Source organism: Ylistrum balloti, unplaced genomic scaffold (assembly GCF_031769215.1).
Source record: "Ylistrum balloti isolate Yb309-2 unplaced genomic scaffold, AGI_CSIRO_Ybal_v1 Utg370314, whole genome shotgun sequence".
In the NCBI taxonomy this organism is placed as follows: Eukaryota; Metazoa; Mollusca; class Bivalvia; order Pectinida; family Pectinidae; genus Ylistrum; species Ylistrum balloti.
Window position 1 is genome coordinate 281390 of NW_026782232.1, and position 26387 is coordinate 307776.

Below are 26387 nucleotides of genomic sequence, written 5' to 3' on the forward strand. Positions count from 1 at the left end.
ATCGACATTTTAGATATTTCTGATTGGTTTGTTTTGCTGTTTGATGTTATTACTCTTTGTTTTTTCTTTGATAACATAACATTACTTGGACTTCACATATATTTATATGGAGTGTCGAAAATTGACGAATCAAGACGTTTACCATGCAATTTTACATGGCATTTTTTTATCCATAAAACATACTATTTCAGATTCTACCCAAGGTTTTACTTTCAATCAAATTGAATGAGTACATCTCCTGTCCTTCACTGAACACACACATATTTTACCAGTTTTTATTTCTTGAATACCTATTCTATTTTGTATTTTTTGCCACACTGTGACCTTCAATCTTTCAATATACATGTTTATTGCAAAGTGCCATGGTTATCAGAAAAGGTTCAATATAGTTTCAAAATAAAAATTACCAGCATTCAGGAACTCACAAAAGCAATTTATTTTACCACATATGTCATTAGCAAATTCTTAACAAATTAAAAGCAATTACTATAAACTTTAAAATGAACACAGGTCATGAATGAACGTTGATAACTAATGATTCTGAAATAAAACAAATGTCATACAATAACTTGACAGTTTAAAACTAATTGTTTACAACTGAACACTTACATACCACAAAAATATACTTTTTACAAACTCTAACAAACAAATGATCTAAAGACAAACATGACACTAACCAATGCCATCAAACAAATAAAACTATAATTGGCAGTAAAACTATATGTCTTCTAACTATGAAATCACTAATACAACCCCTGAGAAAACTTTAATAAAATATCGTATCATCTGCATAATTTGATGAATGGGTTCAAAAGATAATGATAATTCTTAATTACTTCCAACATATGTAAACTACATATCATTCACAGTTTGTTGACGTACATCATCCCTCAGCGATGATATGTTGGTATGAACATCAACAATACTTTAGTGATTGAATTAGCACCATTCATGCCGAGTTGTATATTTAAATGCTTTCACTTCTCTGAGTAATCTATGTAGTATTTACATGTAAAATCCTAACAATAATTATAATGATCAGTAAGACATCATCAATTGATCGCTTCAGAAACATAACCATTAACAGAACATTCCCCTTAGGTCGCAGACTTAGTGTGGGGAATATTGCACAAGTCAAGCTGATATATTGCCGAGACAACTACTGTGATAAGGTCCCATACTGAACATTTTGGACATCAATTTTACAGCCTGTTTGCTGTATACCCTTTTAAAACTTACAAAAGAAATATTATTTTGATTTAAATAATTGATACTGGTAATCAGAACAGACTAGGTGTCTGTTCTACCAAATCTTTACTGTCATCTTTAATTTCAACAATAGGTAACACTTTGTTTCTCTTCTTCATTTTTCCTTTTTCAAACAAACTAAGAAAATCAGAGTCACCTTCAGAAATGAGTTTATCGACCCCTGTCTGTGGCAAAGCTTTCTTCTTCTTCTTCCATTTGACAGGATCGTTAAAACAATCAAAACTGTCATCCTTGAGAGTGCTATCATTGAGAAGATGAATGTCTGAGGATTCAGACACCACAGAAGGATGTTCACTGTCAGTTGTATCACCTAAAATATCATTTTGTTCTTTCCCCTGACCCGCCAAAATCTCCCTTCCTTTTCCCTTACCAGGCGGAGGCTTTCTTGCTGATTTAGAAGACTTCATACCCCCGAGAAATATGTCATCTATGTCTTCATACACAGACATGTTTTGAGTATTATCAGCTTGTCCAGACACAACATTCTTTCTATCTAGACCTATTTCTTCCAGCAGTTCAGTAGATTGTGGCCCTGCCTCTCTGGTTCTCGGTGCCTCCTCCTCCTCCTCCTCTTTGTCGTATGTCTGCACGGACCACATAGGGGACATGGCTAGGCCATGAATCTTGGCTCCACTACTATTACCCTTACTAGGCAGTCGTGTTCTGGTTGTCATAACTGTGTTGCCTTTCTTCTTTCTTACCTTCCTGCCTATTTCTATACTGTCTGATGGATCACTCTCTCGACTGCTAGTCCGCATAAAGATTTTTGTTCCAAGAGATTCACTGTCGGACAGGTAGCTAACCCCTAAAGTAGGATTAACTTTCTTTTTCCTCTGAGATTTTGAAGATTTAGATCTGCTTGTAGACTCTACAAACAAACGGAAAGTAACATCACATAGAAAAATATCATCAGTTTTGCTGTGGACTACATTCCATTTATGTATAAACATCAGTCTACTTCCTATATTTTACCTGGCATGAACTTATATTCAGTACCATAAACCATCATTCTATCGCATTTTAAAGCTTAGACGCCCACCCCAGACATTATAACATGAACAGATCTGATAATATACTGAATACCTTGTCTTTGTTAAAATAGAAATCTTAACAAATAAAGTAAACGTTTACTCAAGTCATAATTATCTCATTATAATATTACTCCCTTTCACTTCTTTGTTTTTAATGATATTATTTTTCCTGTTTTAAATTTGTGAAGAAAATACAACAATTATACTAGTATTGTCTCACTATAAAGGTGACTCGGATTAAGAACAGTTATCTACCTCTGTTAGGAGATGACTGCTCTTTTGGAGATTCTTTGAAGATTTTAGACAGATCAGGATTTTCTTTCACATAGAAATCCTTCAGCATTTGAATTCTGGAACTTGAGTCTGACAGTAGCACAGTCTGAGCAAAGTCCACTAGCGACTCCTCTCCTGCCATCTGCTGGAACTGTCGCCTGAAATACATCTTATGTGCAATAGCATTATGTTAGTCAATCTTGAGAATTTGAACTTTAAAATGATATGTATCAGAACAGAATTTGGAACAATCCAAATATAATTGATTTGCCTCTGACTGAGTAAAATGTGGCCTCTGTATAACTGAAGTCTGGCCTCTGTATAACTGAAGTCTGGCCTCTGTATAACTGAAGTCTGGCCTCTGTATAACTAAAATCTGGCCTCTGTATAACTGAAGTGTAGCCTCTGTATAACTCAAGTCTGGCCTCTGTATAACTAAAGTCTGACCTCTGTATAACTAAAATCTGGCCTCTGTATAACTAATGTCTTGCCTATGACAAAACTAGCTTACAGCTATGCTATGATTGTCAAAATCTATTCAATTTTGCCTGATCATTACTGAATCATTTCAAATATCAATCACAAGAGTTCCTTGGAACTGTATGTGTCGCCTGCATAAAGTGTCACGGTCACCCAGAAATTGAACTGGATGTGTAACGATCAACCATAAAGTTGTAATACCAAATTTCATTTCTATAACTTGAAGCATAAAGGGAAAACTGCGCAAAGCAATATTCCTGAGAAATTTTCCAAGTTCAAAGGGACATTTCACTGCCAAGAAGGGTTACAGACTGCCAAGAAGCGAACTCGGTGCATGACTTTTGACCAAGAACTCATATACAAAATTGCATTTTCATAACTCAAAGCATAACCAAAGGAAGCCAAGAAAACAATATTCCCTGAGAATTTTCTAAGTTCAAAGGGGCATAACTCAGTCAAGAAGGGTCACAGACAGCCAGGAATCACACTTAATCTGTACCCTTGCAACAAGAAGCCATATACTAAATTTCATTTTGATAACTCAAAGCATAAGCCAAAAAAGTCCAGAAAACAATATTCCCAGGAAATTTTCTAAGTTGAAACGGGCATAACTCTGTAAAAAATGGTCACAGACAGCCAGGAATCAAATCAATCTGGACATGGATCACTAGCAGTGCATTCTGGTCATATAATTTTAGATTCCATATCTTGCTACAACAGAAGAGTACCTTCAGGACAATTAAATTAATTCTAATGATGTAAATATTTGTTGGTTATACCAGTGGCAAAATATAAGTTGTATGAGGTGTACAAGCCTGAGATATAAGTTTAGGCTTATGAAGCCTGGGTTACCCTCCAATGTAAACCTTCAAGTATGACACAAACATCTACTCTTGTTTCTTTGAATGTTAGCCTTGCCGGTAGAATATGCATAATATCTTCAAATGTGTTAGTTCATATGTTTAGAGGTCAACCTTCACACTTGAGTAAATGTCATACTTACTGTCGTATCCCTCTAGGGGTCTGACCAATCAGAACTTTTGAATTACCAATCACTTCAACTCTAGATCTGGCAGCACCTGGGCTAACAGTTGTCCTGTTTTTTCCACGACCTTTATTTTTTGGAGGTGGAATTTCTTCCTCTGATGATGACTGCAACAAAAATGGATTTAAGTTTTTGTATCAATGCCTTCTTGTAGTGTGGTGATAAAACACATAAACTAATATATAAAAACTCTACTTATCCAACACAACATCTAGTTATAATACATCAATCATATACAAGATATGATGGAAGAATGTATTACAAACTCTTATACTGAATAAACCATATGAAGTTCAGAAAATATTGGTAAATATAAATATTTTGATATCAATTTGAAATTTAGTCGAAATATAGGCATGACACTACAACAAATGCTTAATCCATGATATGAGCAACAAATCCATTACATGTAGCTTAAATGACTGAATTCTTCAAATCATACGCAACTTTTTATAGATCGCAAATGTGTGTGTAACAAATGTAGATCATACAAAAAAAAGAGACACATGGATAATCTGCAAATAATACTGTACCAAGTGTATATTCATAATATAATTACTGGAAACATATGCAAGACCTATCCCAGTACGGCATCTCTCTGATCCCAGGACTCCAGGTTTTGTCCAGAGGTGCCTACTACAGATATTTTTTTTCAGAAGCATAGACAGTCAAATGAACCATGGTTAAAAATAAATGATTTTGAAATCCTAGGGTCATGTAGATGTTTTACTGGTAAGAACATTTTAGAATAATCCTGACGATGACTTACATCAGAGAACGGAGCACAATAAGCAGCTGGGATTTGTGAATTCTGATGCAGTTCATACACGTCCTGAATAGCACATTTAGTCATGTGATCCTCTGCTTTGCTGCTTCCAATCACCTTCTTGTTCTGATGAACATGAATAACACCACATTTCTCTGTAGATATACCACAAAATAAAAAGAAATTATTTGACAAGCCTAGCCCTGCTTTTTCCTGAAATGCATAAATTTACTTATTAAACCCAAAAAATTTAAACTTAAAATTCCGGTCATTATGAAAAACTTCTTTAAAACTGAAATCAAAACAGTACTTCTAAGCATGTGCAAAAAAGTATTACAAAATCTATAACAATTCCACTGAGAAAAAAAGGAGCTTAGCAGGTACTTACTATTGCAATTTCACAAAGAAACAAGGGAGATTATTAATTATTCATAAATCTATTAAACTTCCACTGAGAAAAAAGGCTGTTTAGCAGGTGCATACTATTACATTTTCACAAAGAAACAAGGGAGATTATTAATTATTCACAAATCTGTGTATACGCGAATGGGTATTGGTGTAGGAATTCATAAATCTGTTATATTCCCACAGAACAGCTGAGGGGAATTCCACATAATCCCGACATCCTTACCATGCTCTTGGAAAATCAAATGTTTGAAGTACATGATCAATTAAGCATATTTAATTCCCAAATTATTAGACAATGCTTTACCTACCAAATACAGCTCCCACAGAGGAAAAGCTGGGATTAGATCTGGGCAGCTGATCATGGTCACCATCAACACTGTCAAACTGAGCACTGTGACAATCGGGATTAACCTTTGACCTCTTTACTAATTTTGACTTGCTGACTCTGACTTTCTCTACTTTGGAAGTTGCCTTCTCCTTGCTGGTTGTCTCTGTTTGACCAGGTAAAATTATCAGAGATTGTTTTAGTGAAACTTAACAGTCTACAACTAAATTATACATATGAACTCTTTAAGCAGACAAGCTTTTTTATGCAAGAGAGTCAAAAGACCTTTAAAAAAAAATCAAAATTAATCCTGTACAAACAATTACATCATTTACAACCAAAGTCTAAGACTTAAAATTTTAACATGTTGATCAGGGGCCCTTTCTTCACACTGCTGCCACTTCAACCTGTGACAAGGCTATTCTCATCCATCAGATACAGCAATCAGACCACTGCTTCAATACCAAGTAACTATACATACACACAGATAGTGTGGTGACTAGAAGTTTTAATACTTAATGATTTTGATTATGATGAGCACAGTACAATACAGGTCAACTTCTCAGTACTTCTATAAATAGACCAGGATTCAATTTCATTGCAGTTACTAGACAAGTTTTTTATTCAAGCTAAATTTACTGTCCAATAACATAAAAGAAAATAATATTTCCTGTCTCCTATCACTGTCTCACTAGTACCTACCCTCTTTGTCCAAGTAATCTACCTCCATCTCTCCAGCTGAGTCATCCAGCATCACATCACTGATGGCTTCCTCATCACTAACAATAGGTAAGTCCTTGCTAAAGTCAGATTCATCCTCCTTTTCTTCTACAGACCCAGCTGGAATGTACTTGGCTAAGTCATACCCTGCCAGACCTCGTTCCAAGTTAGAATTTCTCTATCAAAGTTAAGTTTGAATGTCTTTCAGAATGAATTCACCTTTTTTTTCAATTCTGCACCTCAATCACATACCGTATTTATTCCAATAAACGCCCCATCTCTAATAAACGCCCCCCACCTGTTTTCTCAGTAAATTTCAACAACTCAGGAGTCAGGTTACTAAGCTTACCTTTTAATAAATTTTAAATTCCTGGTATCCATGAACATGAACAAATGAATTTTGGCACAAGAAAATTACACTGTCACGACATGTACACAAGTAATATCAATTTAATCCATGGTTCATTTCAATATACTGCAGGCCTAACGGCCGGGACTGCCGTACGAACTATTGTCTTCACTTTCACTTTCACTTTCGCCAGTCTCGCTTTCACTCAGTTCTATTTGTGGAATAGAAGGTGCGTTCACATCACCCATTAAATTTTGCAAAACGTCATCTGCAGCTTGGACATCCTTTTCACTAAACCCCTGGAATTCCTCATCGTCAGAATCATGCTGGAAAATATGATCCTCGCTACCGTCCAGCGAATTTGTGATACCGCATTTTTTGAACGATCTTCTGATTGTGTCCGGGCTAATGCTATCCCATGCTGTCTTGACCCAAGACAACATTACAGCTTTAGATGGGGCTTTACGATTCCCTGCTTTGGTTTTCTCAATGGGGCCACTGAAACACCATTCATCATACAACTCTCCAAGTTTTTGTTTGAAGGGTTTATTCCACGACACATCGGCTGGCTGTAGCTTACATGTACATCCTCCGGGTATAACACAGATGTCTGAATTATATTTTTGACGAACCAGTTTTTTTACATCTTCAGTAAGATGACCACGGAAAGCGTCCCATACTAATAACCGCCTAGCTGTATTATTCACAACCCAGAGTTTTTTTAACCAAAATTTTATACTTTCCTCGTTTGCCCAGGATTTTTGTCCGGCCCCGCACATGTATACCACAATACCACTTGGTATGTCATCTTTCGGAAGGGGACGAATGCCTGGCATGTGCACAAGGGGGGCGATTTTAGTCCCATTGGCATATGCTGCCAGTGTCACCGTTATTTTTTGTTTTTCGTGGCCAGTACTGTAAACTCTGACCTCCTTTTCCCCCTTTATTGCCAATATCGATTTTCCTGGCATGTCAAACCACACCAGGGTTTCGTCCATGTTAGCGATATGGCTATCGGGGTATTCTTGTAGCCGACGCATTCTTAACACGAAATTAAAAAAACTGTCAATACGACCATCAATTAATGAAACTTCATGTTGTGCCACATGCGTAGATCGCCTGAACGAAATGATATGTCTCTTTTTGAATTTAGAAAACCATCCATATGAGGCTTTGAACGATTGACTACCATTTGCCTTATGCATACGCAGGGCCTCAAACCGCAATGCTTTCCCAGTCACTCGTATTCGGGCCTCCCGTCTGTCCTGTAGCCATCTCATCAGATTTTTGTCAATATCTTCATATCTGACATGCCTCCCATCTCCTTTACAGCGTTTAGATGTTTTAGAAAGATTTTTTAATTTTTCTTTGTTTTGACACCAGTCCCGCACTCGTTTTTTGTCAACACGAAACACTTTTGCAGTGGCATGTTTACCCTTCTCCACTGCGAAGGCGATTACTTTAAGCTTGAAAGCAGTGTCGTAATTTCGTTTTGTCCCAGACATTGTTATCGGGTATGTCGGATTTATTAAGAAACAGACTGGCTTATATACCGCTGTGTTTTTTTATTTTGTTATGCAAACTAGGCCTACAAGCGATGATGAACATTGTACGTTTTTGACTGAAGCTGACACGATTGACATCGTGTCATTTCATACAAGAATTCAGGTTATCAGAATGCAACTGACAACAATGTTTAAAGCTACAACGATGTTGGAATTACTGCAATTTTCAAATGCATTCTTTGCCGAGTAATTCGTTTTTAGTTAAAAGTGGCAGCCATTGCATGTCACGACCAACAAATTATGAAATTTTGTGTTCTATTAATCGCCCCCTTATTGGAATAAATACGGTACATGTGTATTATTTGTATATATCAGAACATGTACAACATTAACTCTAATGGTATCTGTCAAGAAAGAACGGCTAACAAAAATAACCAATAAACTAATACATATATAACTAAAGAGAACTAGAGAGACCTACAGAACAACAGAGTATTATTATGTATTATCTATAGAATAAATCGCTGCTGTGTATTTACACAGTCTACAGAGCCAAACAGTGCATGGTTTCAAATGATTCCCCAAGAAACCTGAAGCATAACAAAAAAAATTCCAAGAAAAGACTTACTTTTCCTCAGTACTTACTTTACCAGTGTTGCAGGCCAGGTGAGCTAAAAATTAAGTTCAACAAATTATTCCTACCTGCAATATATCCACAGTCAAACATCTGTCTCCACTATGCAGCTTAAACATGTTTTTCACACCAAAGAGTTCGCCTTTCTGGTCATTGTCACCAGAAATAGCATTGAAATATCTCTTTGCATTCAGTGTTCCCACAGCAACACTGTCCAGTTGCTGGAATCAAAAGAAGTGTATATTAGAAACTTTGATATCTAGAAAAAAAAAAATACTAAAGCAAATATTTCGTTCATTGTCAAATTCTGGCTATCCCAGTTTTCTTCAATAAGCCTTATGGTTTACTTACCTATTTGTACATCTGTAACAAGTACATGGGATCCTGTATGTAAATCACTTAAATATTCGCAAACCTTCCTTCGCAAACTCACCTCTGCAGACATATTTACGAATACATGATTTCGTAGACACTGGTTTAGAAATGAGTTTGAATTCGTGAATGATGAGCTATTCAAGATATAAACTGTGGAAAGCTCCTATATTGACAACCCATAGCAGCATATTGGCCACCATTTTGCTTATGAAAGTCATGTGACATGATTGGTCACGTGATACATGTTATGTCCATACTGAATTGTATTTACCTGAGTACAGTCTAGTATGCAGACAAAAAACTGGAAGGTAAACATTTCACATGCTATAATGTTTAAAATGTGAAGTGAGTTGCTTTCAAAGTAAGATGACATGACTTCAAAAGGCCAGTCATATTAAGCAGTGTTTAAGGTTAATTTTGCAACGTGTTTTTACCAAATAGTCAACCAAGCAGTAATTTCCGTGATGGTTTTCCTATTGTTTATTTTGTGATTTAATAAAATAGATATTTTCATGTTATAAACTCAGTTCTTGAGAATATTTTAGCACCTTCCAACACAAAAATAGCAACAGGAATTTACAATTATATCTATTAAGGCATGTGTGCTCCACCTCCACCTCTAACTTTTGATTCGTATCCGTACATTTGATTGACAATATTGTGTGATGTTCTACCCTCAGCAATACAGTGATGTCATTTAAAAGTACAGAGTTCTAAAGATGTTAGAATATGAACGTAACATAAGTCTACTAGATTTGTTTGTGATATGATAAAATATGTAAAAATTCAGCAGAAGTGTAAACAGAAGTAACAGTAGGTTAATGATGGAATAACAATGATTTTATCAAGTGATTTATACAAATAATCACAAGAGATTTGAATATGTGATTAGCTCATCTCACATGTAACACAATAATAAATATCATGTGATTTATAAGTGATTTAGATTGTTTACCTGTGTGTACAGCTGTGTCACTTATATGTGGTTCTATGTATGACTTACCTGTGTGTACACCTGTGTCACTTACATGTGGTTCTATGTATGACTTACCTGTGTGTACACCTGTGTCAGTTACATGTGGTTCTATGTATGACTTAACTGTGTGTACACCTGTGTCAGGTACATGTGGTTCTATGTATGACTTACCTGTGTGTACAGCTGTGTCACTTACATGTGGTTCTATGTATGACTTACCTGTGTGTACAGCTGTGTCACTTACATGTGGTTCTATGTATGACTTACCTGTGTGTAAACCTGTGTCAGGTACATGTAAAGACACCTGTGTGTACAGCCTGTGTCAGGTACATGTAACATCATGTAATGTGTGTCACCTGTGTCAGTTACAAATCACCCGTGTGTACACCTGTGTATCAATGCGGTTCTATGTATGACTTACCTGTGTGTACACCTGTGTCACTTACATGTGGTTCTATGTATGACTTACCTGTGTGTACAATGTGTCAGTTACAGAGGACCTGTGTGTACACAGTTAATAATTGAACTGTGTGTCACCTCCTCTGTATAGCCATCATCTGTATCTACAGCTGATCCCTTTACCAGTTCAGTCCAAGATATATTTGGTAAAAATTGTATGTGAAAGTACTTAATTCACCTTAAGGTTTTGATAATACACACAAATATCTGCCAAGGTCATGCTTCAAAATGTTTCAAACATGTAAAGAAAAGGACAGATGGACAAACAAATGCTATAACTTGTGCAAGGACTGACAGACAGACAATCTGATGGCCAGTGCTATAACACTTGTACAGGGACAGACAGATGGACAAACTGATGGCAAATACTATAAACCTTGTACAGGGACAGACAGATGGACAAACTGATGGCAAATACTATAAACCTTTACAGGGACAGATATATGGTAAAAAACTGAAAGATGGCAAATACACACTATAAACCTTGTACAGGGACAGACAGATGGACAAACTGATGGCAAATACTATAAACCTTGTACAGGGACAGACAGATGGACAAACTGATGGCAAATACTATAAACCTTGTACAGGGACAGACAGATGGACAAACTGATGGCAAATACTATAAACCTTGTACAGGGACAGACAGATGGACAAACTGATGGCAAATACTATAAACCTTGTACAGGGACAGACAGATGGACAAACTGATGGCAAATACTATAAACCTTGTACAGGGACAGACAGATGGACAAACTGATGGCAAATACTATAAACCTTGTACAGGGACAGACAGATGGACAAACTGATGGCAAATACTATAAACCTTGTACAGGGACAGACAGATGGACAAACTGATGGCAAATACTATAAACCTTGTACAGGGACAGACAGATGGACAAACTGATGGCAAATACTATAAACCTTGTACAGGGACAGACAGATGGACAAACTGATGGCAAATACTATAAACCTTGTACAGGGACAGACAGATGGACAAACTGATGGCAAATACTATAAACCTTGTACAGGGACAGACAGATGGACAAACTGATGGCAAATACTATAAACCTTGTACAGGGACAGACAGATGGACAAACTGATGGCAAATACTATAAACCTTGTACAGGGACAGACAGATGGACAAACTGACAGTGATTATTATAAAATACAAGAGATCCTAGATAAATAAAATCTGAAAATTCCTTTTAAGAAAATACAAAAATGTTCTTTACTAGTCAAACCAAAGATGGTTGCATGTTAGCCTTTTATTATTTCTTTTTTTACTTTTCTTTTGATAAGCACCAACATAAAAATGGTACCGGGTAATAGCAAACTTTCAGTTCAAAATCTATGTTGATCCATCCACTACTCTGAAAAGACCCAAAATCAAAAGGGGACAACTAGGGACCAATATAAACCCACATATGAAATCCGAAAGATAATCGTCCAGTACTTTTCAAGAAATTGTGATAACAAACATTCATAGTAAAACTCCAAGAGAGCCCACTGTCAGCCATTTTGTTTTTCTGATCAGTTCCAACATTAAAAAGGCAAAACTAGAGACTAAGAGGAACTACATATGGAATTTAAGTAAGAACCATCCAGTACATCTCAAGAAAAGGTGCTGACAGCTTTCAATGTCATAATTGATGATGGCTACCTATCAGCCATTTTATTTTTCTCATCAAACCCAAAATCAAATGGCACATCTAAGGACTAAGGGAAACCTTCATATAAAATTTGAGAAAGATCCATCCTGTAGTAACCAAGACACAGACTTAACAAGAATTACTAAAGGACTGACCACGGAGGAACAGATATATGCATGGAACATGAACAACATGCAATATGAAGAGCTAACTGATAATGGTGGGCTAACAAAACCTGTACACGGATGGACAGATAGACAAACTGATGAATACTAAAAACTACCAATAAACATATTGAAATGTCCAGCTGCAAAATGATAGTTTGATGATCCATTTAAATACTCTCTATTTAAAAACTAATCAAACCTGATATCAAGATGTGATTCAAAATTTGCTTAATCTGAAAATCTGCCGATATGACTTGATAAACAAGTTTCACACATATAAAGGAAAACATGTGTTACCTAGTGCTCAGTACAACACTAACCTGTCCTGAGCCTGAAGATCATGGGTTGGATTCCAATTTGGGTCAAATATTATCACTCTGTTAGCACCAGTAAGGTTAAGGCCAAGTCCACCAGCTCTGAAAACAATGAAAAAGTTAAATAAGATCAGATGTTAGAACAACAATGAACAATTACTACAAACACAATGTACAACTATCATTTCAACAATGTACAACTTTTACTTCAACAATGTTCTACTTAATTGGTAAAAATAAGGTAGAATGTCTACTTGCTTTGCTAGATGAGATAGAATGTCTACTTACTTTGTAGAAATGAGAAAGATGAAGATGGAGGAATCCCTGTTGAATTCCCGAACCAAGTCCATGCGTTTCTTAGCACTGGTGCTGCCATCTAGTCGTCGATATTCGTAACCTGTAGTCATCATGTACTGTTCTAGGATATCGAGTACCTAGAAAGTAAAGTAACTAACAATGGGTTCCTCGCTGAGGGGTTGTTGTATCACTAATTAGCTTACTAGGGGCTCCACAATAAGGGGTTGTTATATCACTGGTTAGCTAATTGAGGGCTCCTCACTTTGGGGTTGTCATACCAACAAGGGGCTCCCAAAGTAGGGGTTGTCATATCACTAGTAAGTAAACTATAGGGGGTCTTAAATAAGGGGTTGTCATATCACTGGTTAGCTGACTAAGGGCTCCTCAATAAGGGGTTGTTGTATCACTGGTTTGTTAACTATAGGAGCTCTTCAGTTAGGGGTTGTCCAATGACTGATTAGCTAACTAGGGTCTCCCAAAGCAGGGGTTGTCATACCACTAGTAAGATAACTATAGGGGTGCTAAATCAGGGATTGTTGTATCACTGGTTAGCTGATTAGGGACTCCTCAATTTGGGGTTTTCGTACCTGTAGTGTCACTAGTTTAGTAAGTAGGGGATCCTTAATTAGACATGACATGCCTTCTCATACATATATGTATTCAGAAAAAGTATATAGTCATTGTTAATTAATTAAACATGACATTCCTTCCTCTCATACATATATGTATTCAGAAAAAGTATATAGTCATTGTTAATTAATTAAACATGACATTCCTTCCTCTCATACATATATATGTTCAGAAAAAGTATATAGTCATTGTTAATTAATTACAACCTTGGTGAGGATCACAGACTACTGGATGACCCGATAGCCCTTCAGTCTTTAGTAGTCGAGTACTTACCTTTGTACTGTAGGAGAAAAGAAGCACCTTACTATGGTCCCTGCTGAATACAGACAGCAGTCCCTTCAGGATCTGGGAAAGGGTCAAAGGTCAAAATTATTATCAAGTACCAAAAAGATCTGTCATCTTGTTAAGTAAATCAACATCACACTAATTACAACAAGTAATCAATGTATAAATCTGATACTGACAGTAACATGCTTTTTGTACGGAATATTCTACACATCCAACTCAACACAACCTACAACGGCACAATAAACAATACAGCTTGCAGCATAGAAATAGTTCGCCGTGAAAACTATAATTATACCAGTGTATAGCTACAAGATGTTACCTTCATCTTGCCGCAGTATTTTGGGTCCGACAAAGTACGGAATGCAGCTTCTCTGGTTTCACTGAAGAACTCAGGAAATTTTTCTCGGATATACTTGATCACTTCTTTGGAGAATTCCGTTAGCTGTCGATCAGACTTGCTAGAAGGTACTAATAGTGCCACATGGTTTGCTATTTTCAACAGGATGTGCATGAAAGTGAATCGAATCTGCCTGGTAGACAAGCCATCTGGGGTCTTCTGTGAAATGCAATGAAAGAAATTCAAAAACAACAATCATTGCATGATAAAGAACACATCTTTTGTATAAAGCTGCACTCAAGGAAATACTCCAACTTAACTCTCACATGTTTTGATGTTTTGCCAATAGGATGAAAATAGTAAGTGGACTAAATTTAGATAATAAAACTGAAACATATGTTTTATGTATTTTGGGGTTAAATTAACGCTGGGTGAAAATTAGCAGTTTTAATAGAGGGCAAGAAAAACCTTAGAAAGACATTGTTTTCTTTATATACAGTAAACAATGCTTTCTTTAAGATAAAGATAATTTACTCTATGATATTAAACAGATTTAATATGCAAGGAAAGTTGATGTGTCGATAATTAATGTTTTATTTGAAGCAAAAGCACTATTCATCTGGCACTTCTTTCACCTATTCTATTCCGCAAACAATGTCTTACAAATGAGATTCATTTTATTCTTTCATGTTCTTGTCTTTTAAATGTATAATCATGAATAACCAAGACTGAAACTCTATGTTAATTAATAACTGACTCGTAAACTTGGTGCAAACAATGCATCTGCCAAATTTCCCTATCAATCGCTGAGAAAATGAGCTTAGGGAAGGTTTCTTGAAATTTCCAATTGCTATAACTGGAAAAATATATTTATGTCAAATGGTTTAATATGCCATCCAACCAAACCAAAAGTTTTCTTAGTTCATGAGCCATGATTGTGGAAAAAAATGGCTGCACAAAAACAAATATAATGCAACTACAAACATATTTTTGGTTCAATATCTCCATCCACTGAAGAATAAATTAACAGAAACCATGATGAAATGATGGCTGAATTGACACTGTATGACCCAAAGGTTACTTATATAACAGAGACATAAAATTAAGCATCTATAATGATGAGAGGTGATATTTAAATTAATACTGACATTGTGGCAGCGTCCTTTGATAATGTCACTTCCACAGTCACATGGTTCATCCATATCCAACACAAACCTCATTCCAGGGTGGGCAAGTACAGCACGATAAACCGATGTCTGAAACTCTGTCAGCTTACAAAACACTATGTTGTCATCTGGAATCAGGAAAGACTGGTCAGAATGAATGAAAAAGGTAGGAGTCAATGTGTATGAGACAGGTCAGAGCAATGCGAAAGAGACAGGTCAGTGTGTATGAAACAGGTCAGAGTAAATGTGAAAGAGACAGGTCAGAGTCAGTGTGTATGAGACAGGTGAGTGTCATTTTACATCAGACAGGTAAATCAATGCATATGAAATTGGTCAAAGTCAAGGTGAATGTGATGCAGGTCTGATCAGAGTTAATGTGCTGTAGAAAGTCACAGCAAATATTTTTTTATTTGAGTCGATGTATGTGTAACAGATATGAGTCAATGTGTGTTAGAGAGGTTACAGTGAATACCAGGTACGTTTCGATTTGAGTCCATGTGTGTGTGACAGGATGAAGTCAATGTGTGTGAGAGGTCACAGGCAATATGTTTTGATATGAGCCAACGTGTGTGTGACAGGGTGAAACCAATGTGTATGTGACAGATATGAGTCAATGTGTGTGAGAGGTCACAGGCAATATGTTTTGATTTGAGCCAACATGTGTGTGACAGGGTGAAATGATTGTGTGTGTGAGACAGGGTGAAACCAATGTGTGTGACAGATATGAGCCAATGTGTGTGTGACAGATATGAGCCAACGTGTGTGTGACAGATATGAGCCAACATGTGTGTGACAGATATGAGCCAATGTGTGTGTGACAGATATAAGCCAACGTGTGTGTGACAGGGTGAAATGATTGTGTGTGTAACAGGGTGAAATGATTGTGTTTGTGACAGGGTGAAATGATTGTGTGTGTGACAGGGTGAAATGATTGTGTGTGTAACAGGGTGAAATGATTGTGTGTGTGACAGGGTGAAATGATTGTGTGTGTAACAGGGTGAAATGATTGTGTGTGTGACAGGGTAAAATGATTGTGTGTGTGACTGGGTGAAATGATTGTGTGTGTAACAGGGTGAAATGATTGTGTGTGTGACAGGGTAAAATAATTGTGTGTGTGACAGGGTGAAATGATTGTGTGTGTAACAGGGTGAAATGATTGTGTTTGTGACACTCAATCATAATATACAAGACAGGTGTCAATGAATTGTTGATCAATAGTTGAGTAAATTAAAGCATTCTAGTTGTAGGAGAGAATGTTCTGGCAGAATAGATCACTTTTGTTGGTTAATTAGTCATATCACGCTCTAGTTATTGTAGAATATGCTTTGACAGAGTTTGACTTATTATGTTATGTTTTGGAGAAGACTCTGTCTGATTACTGTAAGTAAACTTGTTTGACCAAGTGGATTTTCCCTGGGTACTCTGGTTTCCTCTTACAATAAGTTGAAATAACTTGTTTTGCAATACTTGTAAATTGAAACTGAGAGTCCGATTTACCTTTATTAGGGAGCTGTTCAGATATCAAATCTTTTGTCCTTCTTAGTAACATTCTGCTTCGCCTTTCTCCAAACTCTAGATTTTCTGCAATAAATTGCACATTACAAATGTTTGGATAAACACTGTCGAATGTTGGACAACTACTATCATGATAAAAATTTTAAAACAAAACTGAAAATTCTGTAAAAAATGATTATTTTATTGCTAACACAATGCTTTCTTTCATTTTTTAAGAAAACATTTTTGAAACTTGTCTCCGATCTGGACACTTATTTCTGACAAACTGTTTTTATAAAAGTACCTGGTACCATCAAAGTACAATGCAGTCGCTTCATACATAATGTAGTAAAGTGTGAGTTAGACCACAGGAGTTTGACATTGTATCAATACCTGATATATAACCTGTAAACATTATGTCTATATCACATGATATAAATTGGCGTAAGCTGTTTAAAGAGAAACTATAAAATTTAACAGCAGCTTGTCAAACTGCTAAGACTGGACAACATAAAGCACATTGCAAAACAATTTATCATAACAATGTAACAAATGTTTACTTTTTCTCCCAAAAGCCAGCTCTCTTTTCGTAGCCATTTTCTTCTGGCCCTGTTCAATAGGGTCCACATAATCTTCCTTGAAATCTGATAGCATTCCAAGGCATCCAGGCTGGGCCCTTTAAATTAAAGAACATAAATATCAACAAAATATTTACAAAGCACAGCATTTATCCCGCTCAAAGTCAGGGGGTGGGCTTATTATCATTTACTGACAAAGCACCAGTGATATCAAAGGAGACTGCTCTGATGACTTTGTATGATCCTTACCAGTCGAGGATGCTCCAGAGTTCTATCATACTGTTTTGAAGTGCTGTCCCTGTCAGTCCAAATCTTTTCATACATTTCAACTTTCTTAGAGATTTTGTTATCTGAGCTTTCAAACCCTGTCAATGAAAAGTACAAAAATGTACAAGACAGCCTAATTAGGGTTCATACTGACATCTACAGGTATATAAGCAATTTCCAATCGTGTTCAAGGAATATCTTGTCTACCCTATTACACTGTCACTATCTAATGGATGGAAGATGTGCTGAAGAAAACATTGTTTTAAGTTGACGATCCGATGATAAAAATACTACTTAACAATGATCTGACAATTATCTGTTAGTTTTATGATACGGACAGGACTATATACAGAGGCTGGTTGTACCTTGATCTTATGGACCTCATCCACAAAAACAGCATCCCATGGTATATCATTCAGCTCTCTCTGTCAATATAAATGATGATGATAATACTTGATATATAAAACAGAAAAACTTTAATTACAGACACTTAAAACTTATAAGAATTCCAACAATGTTTCATGAGTTTACGTGTCAAAACTTTATCAGAAATGACAACAAGTGACTTTATCATATATACTCACACATTATCACAGAAAATTATTACAGATTAACACAGGCAATCATCTAATAATTAATAATTAATTAATTGGAGATTAACACAGGAAGTTATCTAATCACAGATTAACACCGTAAAAGACACCAACTTACACAATGATCATATAATATCTAATTACCCAATTATCACGGAAGGTCTCATAGGTAGTCACAACCACTTCATACTTTCCACGCTTCGTATCAGATAGACATGTAATTTTTTCTGTTGCATGATATTTTCTGTCAAAAAAAAACACAAACAGCAGATTTAGCATCAAGGTTTGTACTGTGAATATGCAATCAAAATGAATATGTCTTACACACAGAGCATGTCAAAAGTGAAATGATCGCCTATACATAAAAAATAGACTTATTTACACGAAGGACACATTGTCTGTCACACTCGAAGAATACTAATACACATCTTACCCTACAGTAAAGTAACCCCACACCTCCAGTTCATCCAGCCAGTTATATAATACACTCCCTGGACCAATGATCAAAAATGGTCCATGTTCAGGATCTCTGTTACTGTCTGATAGAGACACAGCATCTGACATCTGGTGAAACACAGAAATAACATAATTTACATAAGAATAAATTTTCTGACTTAAACTTTTCTGCAAAACTTAACAAGGATTTTTTTATATCAGAGAGACAAGGCTTGTTTAATACTCTCTTTCAGACATAGTGAATTCAGCTGATATCAACAGAGTCATTGTCTACATCCCATTCCGTTATCAAAGATCACAACAGAAATCAACAAGCTGTTCTCATAACATTCATTTCATCACATTTGTCAGTGATAATCAGATTTTCAGCATATGATCAGCATCTGGCAAATTTCTATCATACCTGTACATATCTGATAAACTAGATCTCACCTGTATATATCTGACAAATTACATCTTACCTGTACATATGACAAATTAGATCTCACCTGTACATATCTGACAAATTACATCTTACCTGTACATATGACAAATAAGATCTTACCTGTACATATCTGACAAATTACATCTTACCTGTACATATGACAAATAAGATCTTACCTGTACATATCTGACAAATTACATCTTACCTGTACATATGACAAATAAGATCTTACCTGTACATATCTGACAAATTACATCTTACCTGTACATATCTGACAAATTACATCTTACCTGTACATATGACAAATAAGATCTTACCTGCCTGATGAACTTCGGCTTCTGCTTCTGTACATCTATTCTATTTCCCTTCTTGTGTAATAGAGCTGACAGCAAACCAATCACCTACAGGATTTGATATTGACTTTTACAGACGTTTCAACAGATTTCAACAGGGAGTACAAAACTTTATTTGAGTAACCATCAATTTGATGAGTTATAGAAATCCAAACACAAAGGATTCTTCCTCCATCGTTGTCAGCACACATTTAAAGACTGATCAGAATTGTTTATCACAATTTACAACAATACACCAATTGCACCGTAACACATCTGAATTATCTACCTTATGTCTGATTGTTTACCTGAACAGTTTTTCCGAGGCCCATATCATCACCAAGGATTGCTCCTCTGTCCTGCCTGTAGTGACTGTACAGAAACTTGATCCCATCTCGCTGGTAGTCTCTCAAGTATCGGTTGATTGTTGCTGGTACCTAGTATAGTGAAGGTTGTAAAATAGTGTAATTGACTCAAACAAAGTACAATAGGGCAGAACAATATATGCCTGAACATGCCAAAGAATTATTCAGAATTTGTTGTAAGTAAAGGGATGTATGTCAAGACGGAACACTGTGCTCTGTTTTAATGATAAATCAAAGCATCTCCTGAAATAGTGTGATGTGTGGTATTAAAATGTTGGTTGGTACAATGTGCACACATTAATGACATAATTTCATTGGAATTGCCTCATAACAATGCACTAGAAGGAATTACATAACAACTACTTTAACACCCACCAAGGTGTTAGTCAAGGAACTCCCATTTTATAAGAAATCAATTTCGAGACTAACTTTTCCCTATTAAGCTTCTAATACCCATATCTATTTATGGTTATCATATTTTGAAATTCCAAGTGGGGGCTGATGCTAATGTTAAATTCCCATATATGTTGACCCCCACTTTTGAAAGAGATTGTCGGAAAACTGTTAGCAATCTCTGGATAAAATAAAAGGGATACTCCGCACAAGTTTGGATTTCAGAAGCTGTTTTTAAAAAATTGTACAATATTATCTACTTAAGTTCTTATGGACATTATACATCTCAATTTATCATTTAAATAAACATATTTAATTTGCCAAAATCTGTTATAGATCTAACAAGATCAATTTACAAACATTTGCTCAGCCCTGATTCCATTACAACACAACCTTTTTTTCAAAATTGTAAAATCACAATGACAATAAGGAAAACGCCATTTTATAAATTGGTTACAAAGCCTACCAAGTGTTAGAAAAATGGTTAAAAACTGAGTAAGTATATCTTCACATGGAATTAAATTGCTAATAAAAGGGCAATAACACCTTCAAAAACTGTTGAATCAAACAGCTGTGAAGAAAAGCATCACTTGATGATGATTCAAGCCTACAAAGCTTGAAAGAAATCAGTTAGAAAATAAGAGAGGTCTCTGGATAGGGTTAATGTCATGAAAACAATAAAGGGCAGTAACTCTTCCAAATACTGTCAAATCAAACTACTGTTTATGAAAACAAAACTTCATGTCATAGTGATTAAGTCTACCAAGTTTGAAACCAATCAGTCAAAACTGAAGGAGTTCTCTGAACAGATAAAGTTTACAACATAGGATGGACAGATAGACAATACCATACCATAATATGTCCCATGAAATTTTTTGATGAGCATGTAACAAAAATGCTTCAGAGGAGTAAAGCATCAAACACCATCATTGATTTAATTCATACACTTACTTTTACTGTATAGAGATCTATTCTGGGATAACAAAACCAATGACAACATCTGGATTTTTATACATAGTAGTCTTGTCAGGTAACCTAAGTGTTGTTTAATGCAAGATAAAAACACAATGTCGATAAAGGTTAGTATGAACACCACCTGATCATAGTGAATAAATAGTTCATTTTCACACCCATCATCACTTACTTCTATAGGATGTACACCAGAATTACCAGCTGACAGTTGAAATGGTATCTTGGCTGCTGCAGGGGTAAACTTAAACCTGGGTTTCTCCAGTTCTTGTTCATCAAATCCTGTAGACAACATAGCAAAAACATTAACACTACATGTAGACATCCCATAATGTGGATGTTATACCATGTGACTGACATGTAATAGAACATGTTATATACATAAACATAGGCTAAGTGGAGCAGATAAAACAGATATTAATGTTTGTATATATATGTAAGCTCAAAGGACAGTAAGACAAACATTTCCAGTCATTTCTATTCATTTTGCAGATAAATATGGGTGATTAAACCTTGAATTGGTGTCAGATGTAAAATTTTAAGTATTATGAAGGAGTTACAGTGCAGCGATCTTTTGAAGGTCATTAGCGCCACTTTTTTTGTGATATTGTAAACGATCAATTTCTTCACAAATCAAGATAAGTTTGCATCATTAACAGTTGTCATATAGACTCCATTTTACAATAAGAAATATGTATAATAACAGATGTATATTGTTGTTCTATGTTTACAAATTATGGTAACTGACCAATTAAAAGCTAGATCTCCAACAAGTTAGAGTGATGATTACTGACCATCACAACCTTCAGTCTCTCTGATTTCTTCCTCTTCATCAATCTCAGGCTCTACATCAAATTTCCTCCCCTTTGAGGTTGTGACTCCTGTCAATGATGACTCAGTGTGTGGACTTCTCAAGCTTTTTGCTGGTGTCGATGTATGTCCAACTGCGTCACTTCTATATGGCCTGACAGGTTTCTTTGGAGACCTGCCTGCCTTTTCACCTGATCTTTCTGATAATCGCTCATTTTTACTTCTGAAATAAAATACTGTATTACAGTTTGGATGTGAAATGAAGTTTTCAAGATGAAAATATAAAATAAATTATGTTTTCAAGATGAAAATAGAAGTAAAATTTTCATCGAGTGAAAAGATTAAGGTTAATATTTTGACACATTTTTGAGAAAAAAATTATCTTTCTTGAGTCCATTGTGGACTTCAGGAACAATAACTCTGATATTGATTGTCTAATAAACTATAAGAAACACAACAATCACCACACATCAACAAACATCACCATCAAATCAAACACACACAACATCCCTACAATCATCACATACCAATAGTCCATTACCCTAGCAGTTACCACACACCATCATAACAATCACAACACATCACCAACACATCACCATAACAATCACAACACATCACCAACACATCACCATAACAATCACAACACATCACCAACACATCACCATAACAATCACAACACATCACCAACACATCACCATAACAATCACAACACATCACCAACACATCACCATAACAATCACAACACATCACCAACACATCACCATAACAATCACAACACATCACCATAATAATCACAACACATCACCAACACATCACCAACACATCACCATAACAATCACAACACATCACCATAACAATCACAATACATCACCAACACATCACCATAACAATCACAGCACATCACCATGATAATCACAACACACCACCATTACACACCACCATCTCTATCACCACACACCATGACCACTATGATCACCACAAACCACCATAAAATCACTACACACCATTACCCTTAAAATCACCACACACAACCAACCTACAATCACCACACACCACTACACTCAACTCATCCTACACCACCACCCCCACAATTACCACAAACCTCCATCTCTACAATCACCACACTGCCATCCTTACAAATCACCACACACCTACAACCCTACAATACATAGTTACATACAGTCATAAGATTTACCTCTTCCTTTTCTGAAAGTCTACTTTGTTTTTAGGGGCCCCTTCCTCTCTGTTTTTAGGGGCCCCTCCCTCTGCCACCACTGCCTTGACCTTTTTCTTTGGTATACAGTAGTCTTCTTCCTCATCATCTGTGTCAGCATACTTATCACTGAGGAGATAAATGTTATTCTCATAAACTATCTATTTGAAAGGTCTGATATAGAAAAGGGGCTGAATAATTATATAGATTTAATGACAGTTAATAGTTCTTAGCCAATAATTACATACTTCTGTTGTTTGTGTTTACTTCTGATATATTATGTGATCAACAGAGGTTACACAACAAGTGGTTGTGGCACATGTATATGATATTTCTTTCACGCAATTTATTGTTCAGAAGTTACAAGAAACACAGGTTTTAGTATTTTTGAATTTTTTGGAATATAGCTAAAGAGACCAACTTATAAGATGTACTTAAACCACAAGTTTATATGATCTGTAAATGTTTCTTAGACGATAAAAAGATATTCCGACTTTGAATTGACCTGTTCTTTACCCAAGCATGTTTTGTTTACATCATCGTTTCGAGTGTTATGATATGACATTAAGTGAAAGGCAGCTAATTAGCATATAAAATTGACAATTTTAGAAACACCTGGAAATATTGTAATTCATTGCAAATTATAACCATATATAAATAGGTTTGTTATCTCCTAAAAAAGGGACAGAAATTGAAATATAAACTGAATTATTACAAAAACAATAGTGAACTACCTATTACACATTCAAATTTTCATGAATGTTTGAAGAACCCTTTTGGTCAAAGCTCCTCCTGTCAGCCAGTCAAAACATACTAAATATATACCCACCTATTATAGTAGAAATTAAATTATTAACACAAGTCAACAATAAAACTTGCTACTTTGAAATCATTGTGCTGAAATTATCAAATTAAAAAAAAAACACCTTGGTAATTTTCATAAATCCTTCTACAGGCAGTTTATTTTATTTTCATATCTGTCAAAATTCTTTCAAAATGTTTTTCAAATTTTAGAATCATAGTACAAAATATTTCAAAATATTGTGTCAATATTATAAAATGTCTTTTTTTAGAGGAAGAGAAAAGATATTTATAAATATTTTTGAGAAATATTTTTCCTGCCTAAATATATATTGTTTGGCTGAAAATAAACTGAAACACACTAATGCTTGCTCATATGTTTACCTTAACCAGGAAATCTGTTCTTTTCCATCCAGAGGCTGAAACAGGCTGTCACTATGACCAGCAGCTGGTTCTATAATACTAACATCTGAAAATATGAAATAGGATTGTTGTTTACACTTACAGTATATGAATATGTATTTCCAAAGCTGAAACTCAAACATGATATAATCCACTTAGAAATACAGAATAAGACTTACATTAAGGTTTCAGCTTGGTATGTCACCTATGATGTATCAACGATAACGCTAACCACTATGTATTGTAACAGCTGTGTTATAATTTATTCCTAGTTTTAAATTGATTTCAACTCAACTGAATGAGTATACTGTAACTCAACAGAGTTAATTTACATCGTGTACATTGTATTACAAAATTGTAGCAGATTGACATTCTTGACATTAGCCTCACTAAAATGAAACACTGCTAAACTAAAGGAAATAGAAACTCATGATCATATAAGAAAATCATTCACCTGGAAAAGTTTTTTTCTTGGAAATTTTCAGGAGAAAATTTACATCAACATCTTCATTGTCTTCTGATGAATAGCCATCAAAACATACAGTAGCAATCACATTGCTGTGTTTCCGTGTCAGCTTTCTTATTTTAGCTTTGTAGTATTCAGTATCCTTAGAATATGGGGCCATACATAGCTCTCCAACACTCCAAACTATTTGAAATAAAATAAAAATCATAACTTATTTCGAGCAGTATAATTTCAAATCAATTGTTGCCAAACATTTAACTGAAATTGACTCCTCTGAACTGAACCTACAAAAATTACTGCAAATTAGAGGTCCAATCAATCACTGACTTCTAATGACAATGGACATTACATAATAATTAATTAGTAGGAAAAAATTGGTACTACCTGAAAGGTCTTGTCACAAGGAACATGCACACATGCCAAATTATGAAAATCCTACCACTAGTTAAAGTGCAGTAGTTATAGGTAAGTTTAAAGATGACAACAGACTGCACACAACCTACCTTTCTCTACACCGTCTTCATCAGGTTCATACATTTGACACATCAATGATTAAGTATTTGTATAATATGGAAAAATTAGAACGGTGGTCCTTAGACCCACAAGCTTTGTCTACCATGCTAAAACACCAAAATGAAACTACCGGGGTTGTGTGAAGATAGAGCGGAACACGGCATGAAACACGGAACGACATACATTGAGAGACGGGTTTCGTCACAGAACAATTTCATATATAAGATACAGCATTTGAATTTCAAAAATCAGATGAATAGCTATTGTTCTAGACGAATAAAAAATACGAATATTCTTTTAAGTAATAAAAGCATATATCATATGCCAGGAAAGTACGTTATGATGAAATATATATGATTTTAAATCCATGCACCGATGCAGTAACATTGTACTCCATATAATTATTCCACAATTAAATTGCTTTCAACTTAATCAAGGTTTTAAAACCTTATACTTATTTACCAAAGGAAAAATAAACCAATCATTTTTTTTCGCTAATGAATAATTGGAAGAAATGAATCCGCGCACCGTTCTGCGTTTTCACAACAAATGTACTATTCGGTTTCTACTTGTATTATTTATCCATTTGTGTCGTATGGTCTGCGAAAAATAGTGTGAAAATTAATTGCAATTATTATAAAAGCACTTTGACCGTTTCTGAAGTATACAGGTGGATTCCGTGATATACTTAAATTGGGTTAAAAACAAGGTAATGAGTTCTCCCACGTAAATGTTATGACTATTTTGATTGGACAAGTGAAATAAGTCTTAACTAATCACATCTTTTGTTATAACAATGGCAACCCAAGTAAAAGGATATGGCTTACACTACGTACAACCTATGT

At 35.4% G+C, this 26387-nt stretch overlaps 1 protein-coding gene across 1 annotated transcript; it reads right to left on the minus strand.

The window, feature by feature from the left end:
- Positions 1–516: 516 nt before the first annotated feature.
- On the minus strand, positions 517–25591 carry LOC132553286 (DNA excision repair protein ERCC-6-like 2). The gene is made up of 27 exons (XM_060217516.1): positions 25533–25591; positions 25018–25212; positions 24546–24630; positions 23343–23489; positions 22132–22370; positions 21513–21619; positions 19919–20047; positions 19596–19679; positions 18832–18962; positions 18543–18642; positions 18171–18230; positions 17788–17903; positions 17521–17636; positions 16964–17047; positions 15449–15594; positions 14283–14519; positions 13949–14020; positions 13037–13182; positions 12755–12850; positions 9239–9314; positions 8874–9026; positions 6300–6495; positions 5581–5763; positions 4868–5019; positions 4057–4205; positions 2556–2731; positions 517–2137 (listed from the first exon to the last, which is right to left on the minus strand). The coding sequence occupies exons 1-27, from the start codon at positions 25573–25575 to the stop codon at positions 1281–1283; spliced, it is 4275 nt and encodes a 1424-aa protein (XP_060073499.1). The 5' UTR covers positions 25576–25591; the 3' UTR covers positions 517–1280.
- Positions 25592–26387: the final 796 nt, after the last annotated feature.

What these genes read in the sequence shown, in the direction of transcription:
- LOC132553286 (XM_060217516.1), bottom strand. Translation starts at nt 25,575, where the DNA reads ATGTGTCAAATGTATGAACCTGATGAAGACGGTGTAGAGAAAG. An exon ending in GAACAGATTTCCTGGTTAAG is followed by an intron (nt 23,490 to 24,545) that starts GTAAACATATGA and finishes TTATCTCCTCAG; the next exon opens with TGATAAGTATGCTGACACAG. An exon ending in GCAGTCATCTCCTAACAGAG is followed by an intron (nt 2,138 to 2,555) that starts GTAGATAACTGT and finishes GTTTGTTTGTAG; the next exon opens with AGTCTACAAGCAGATCTAAA.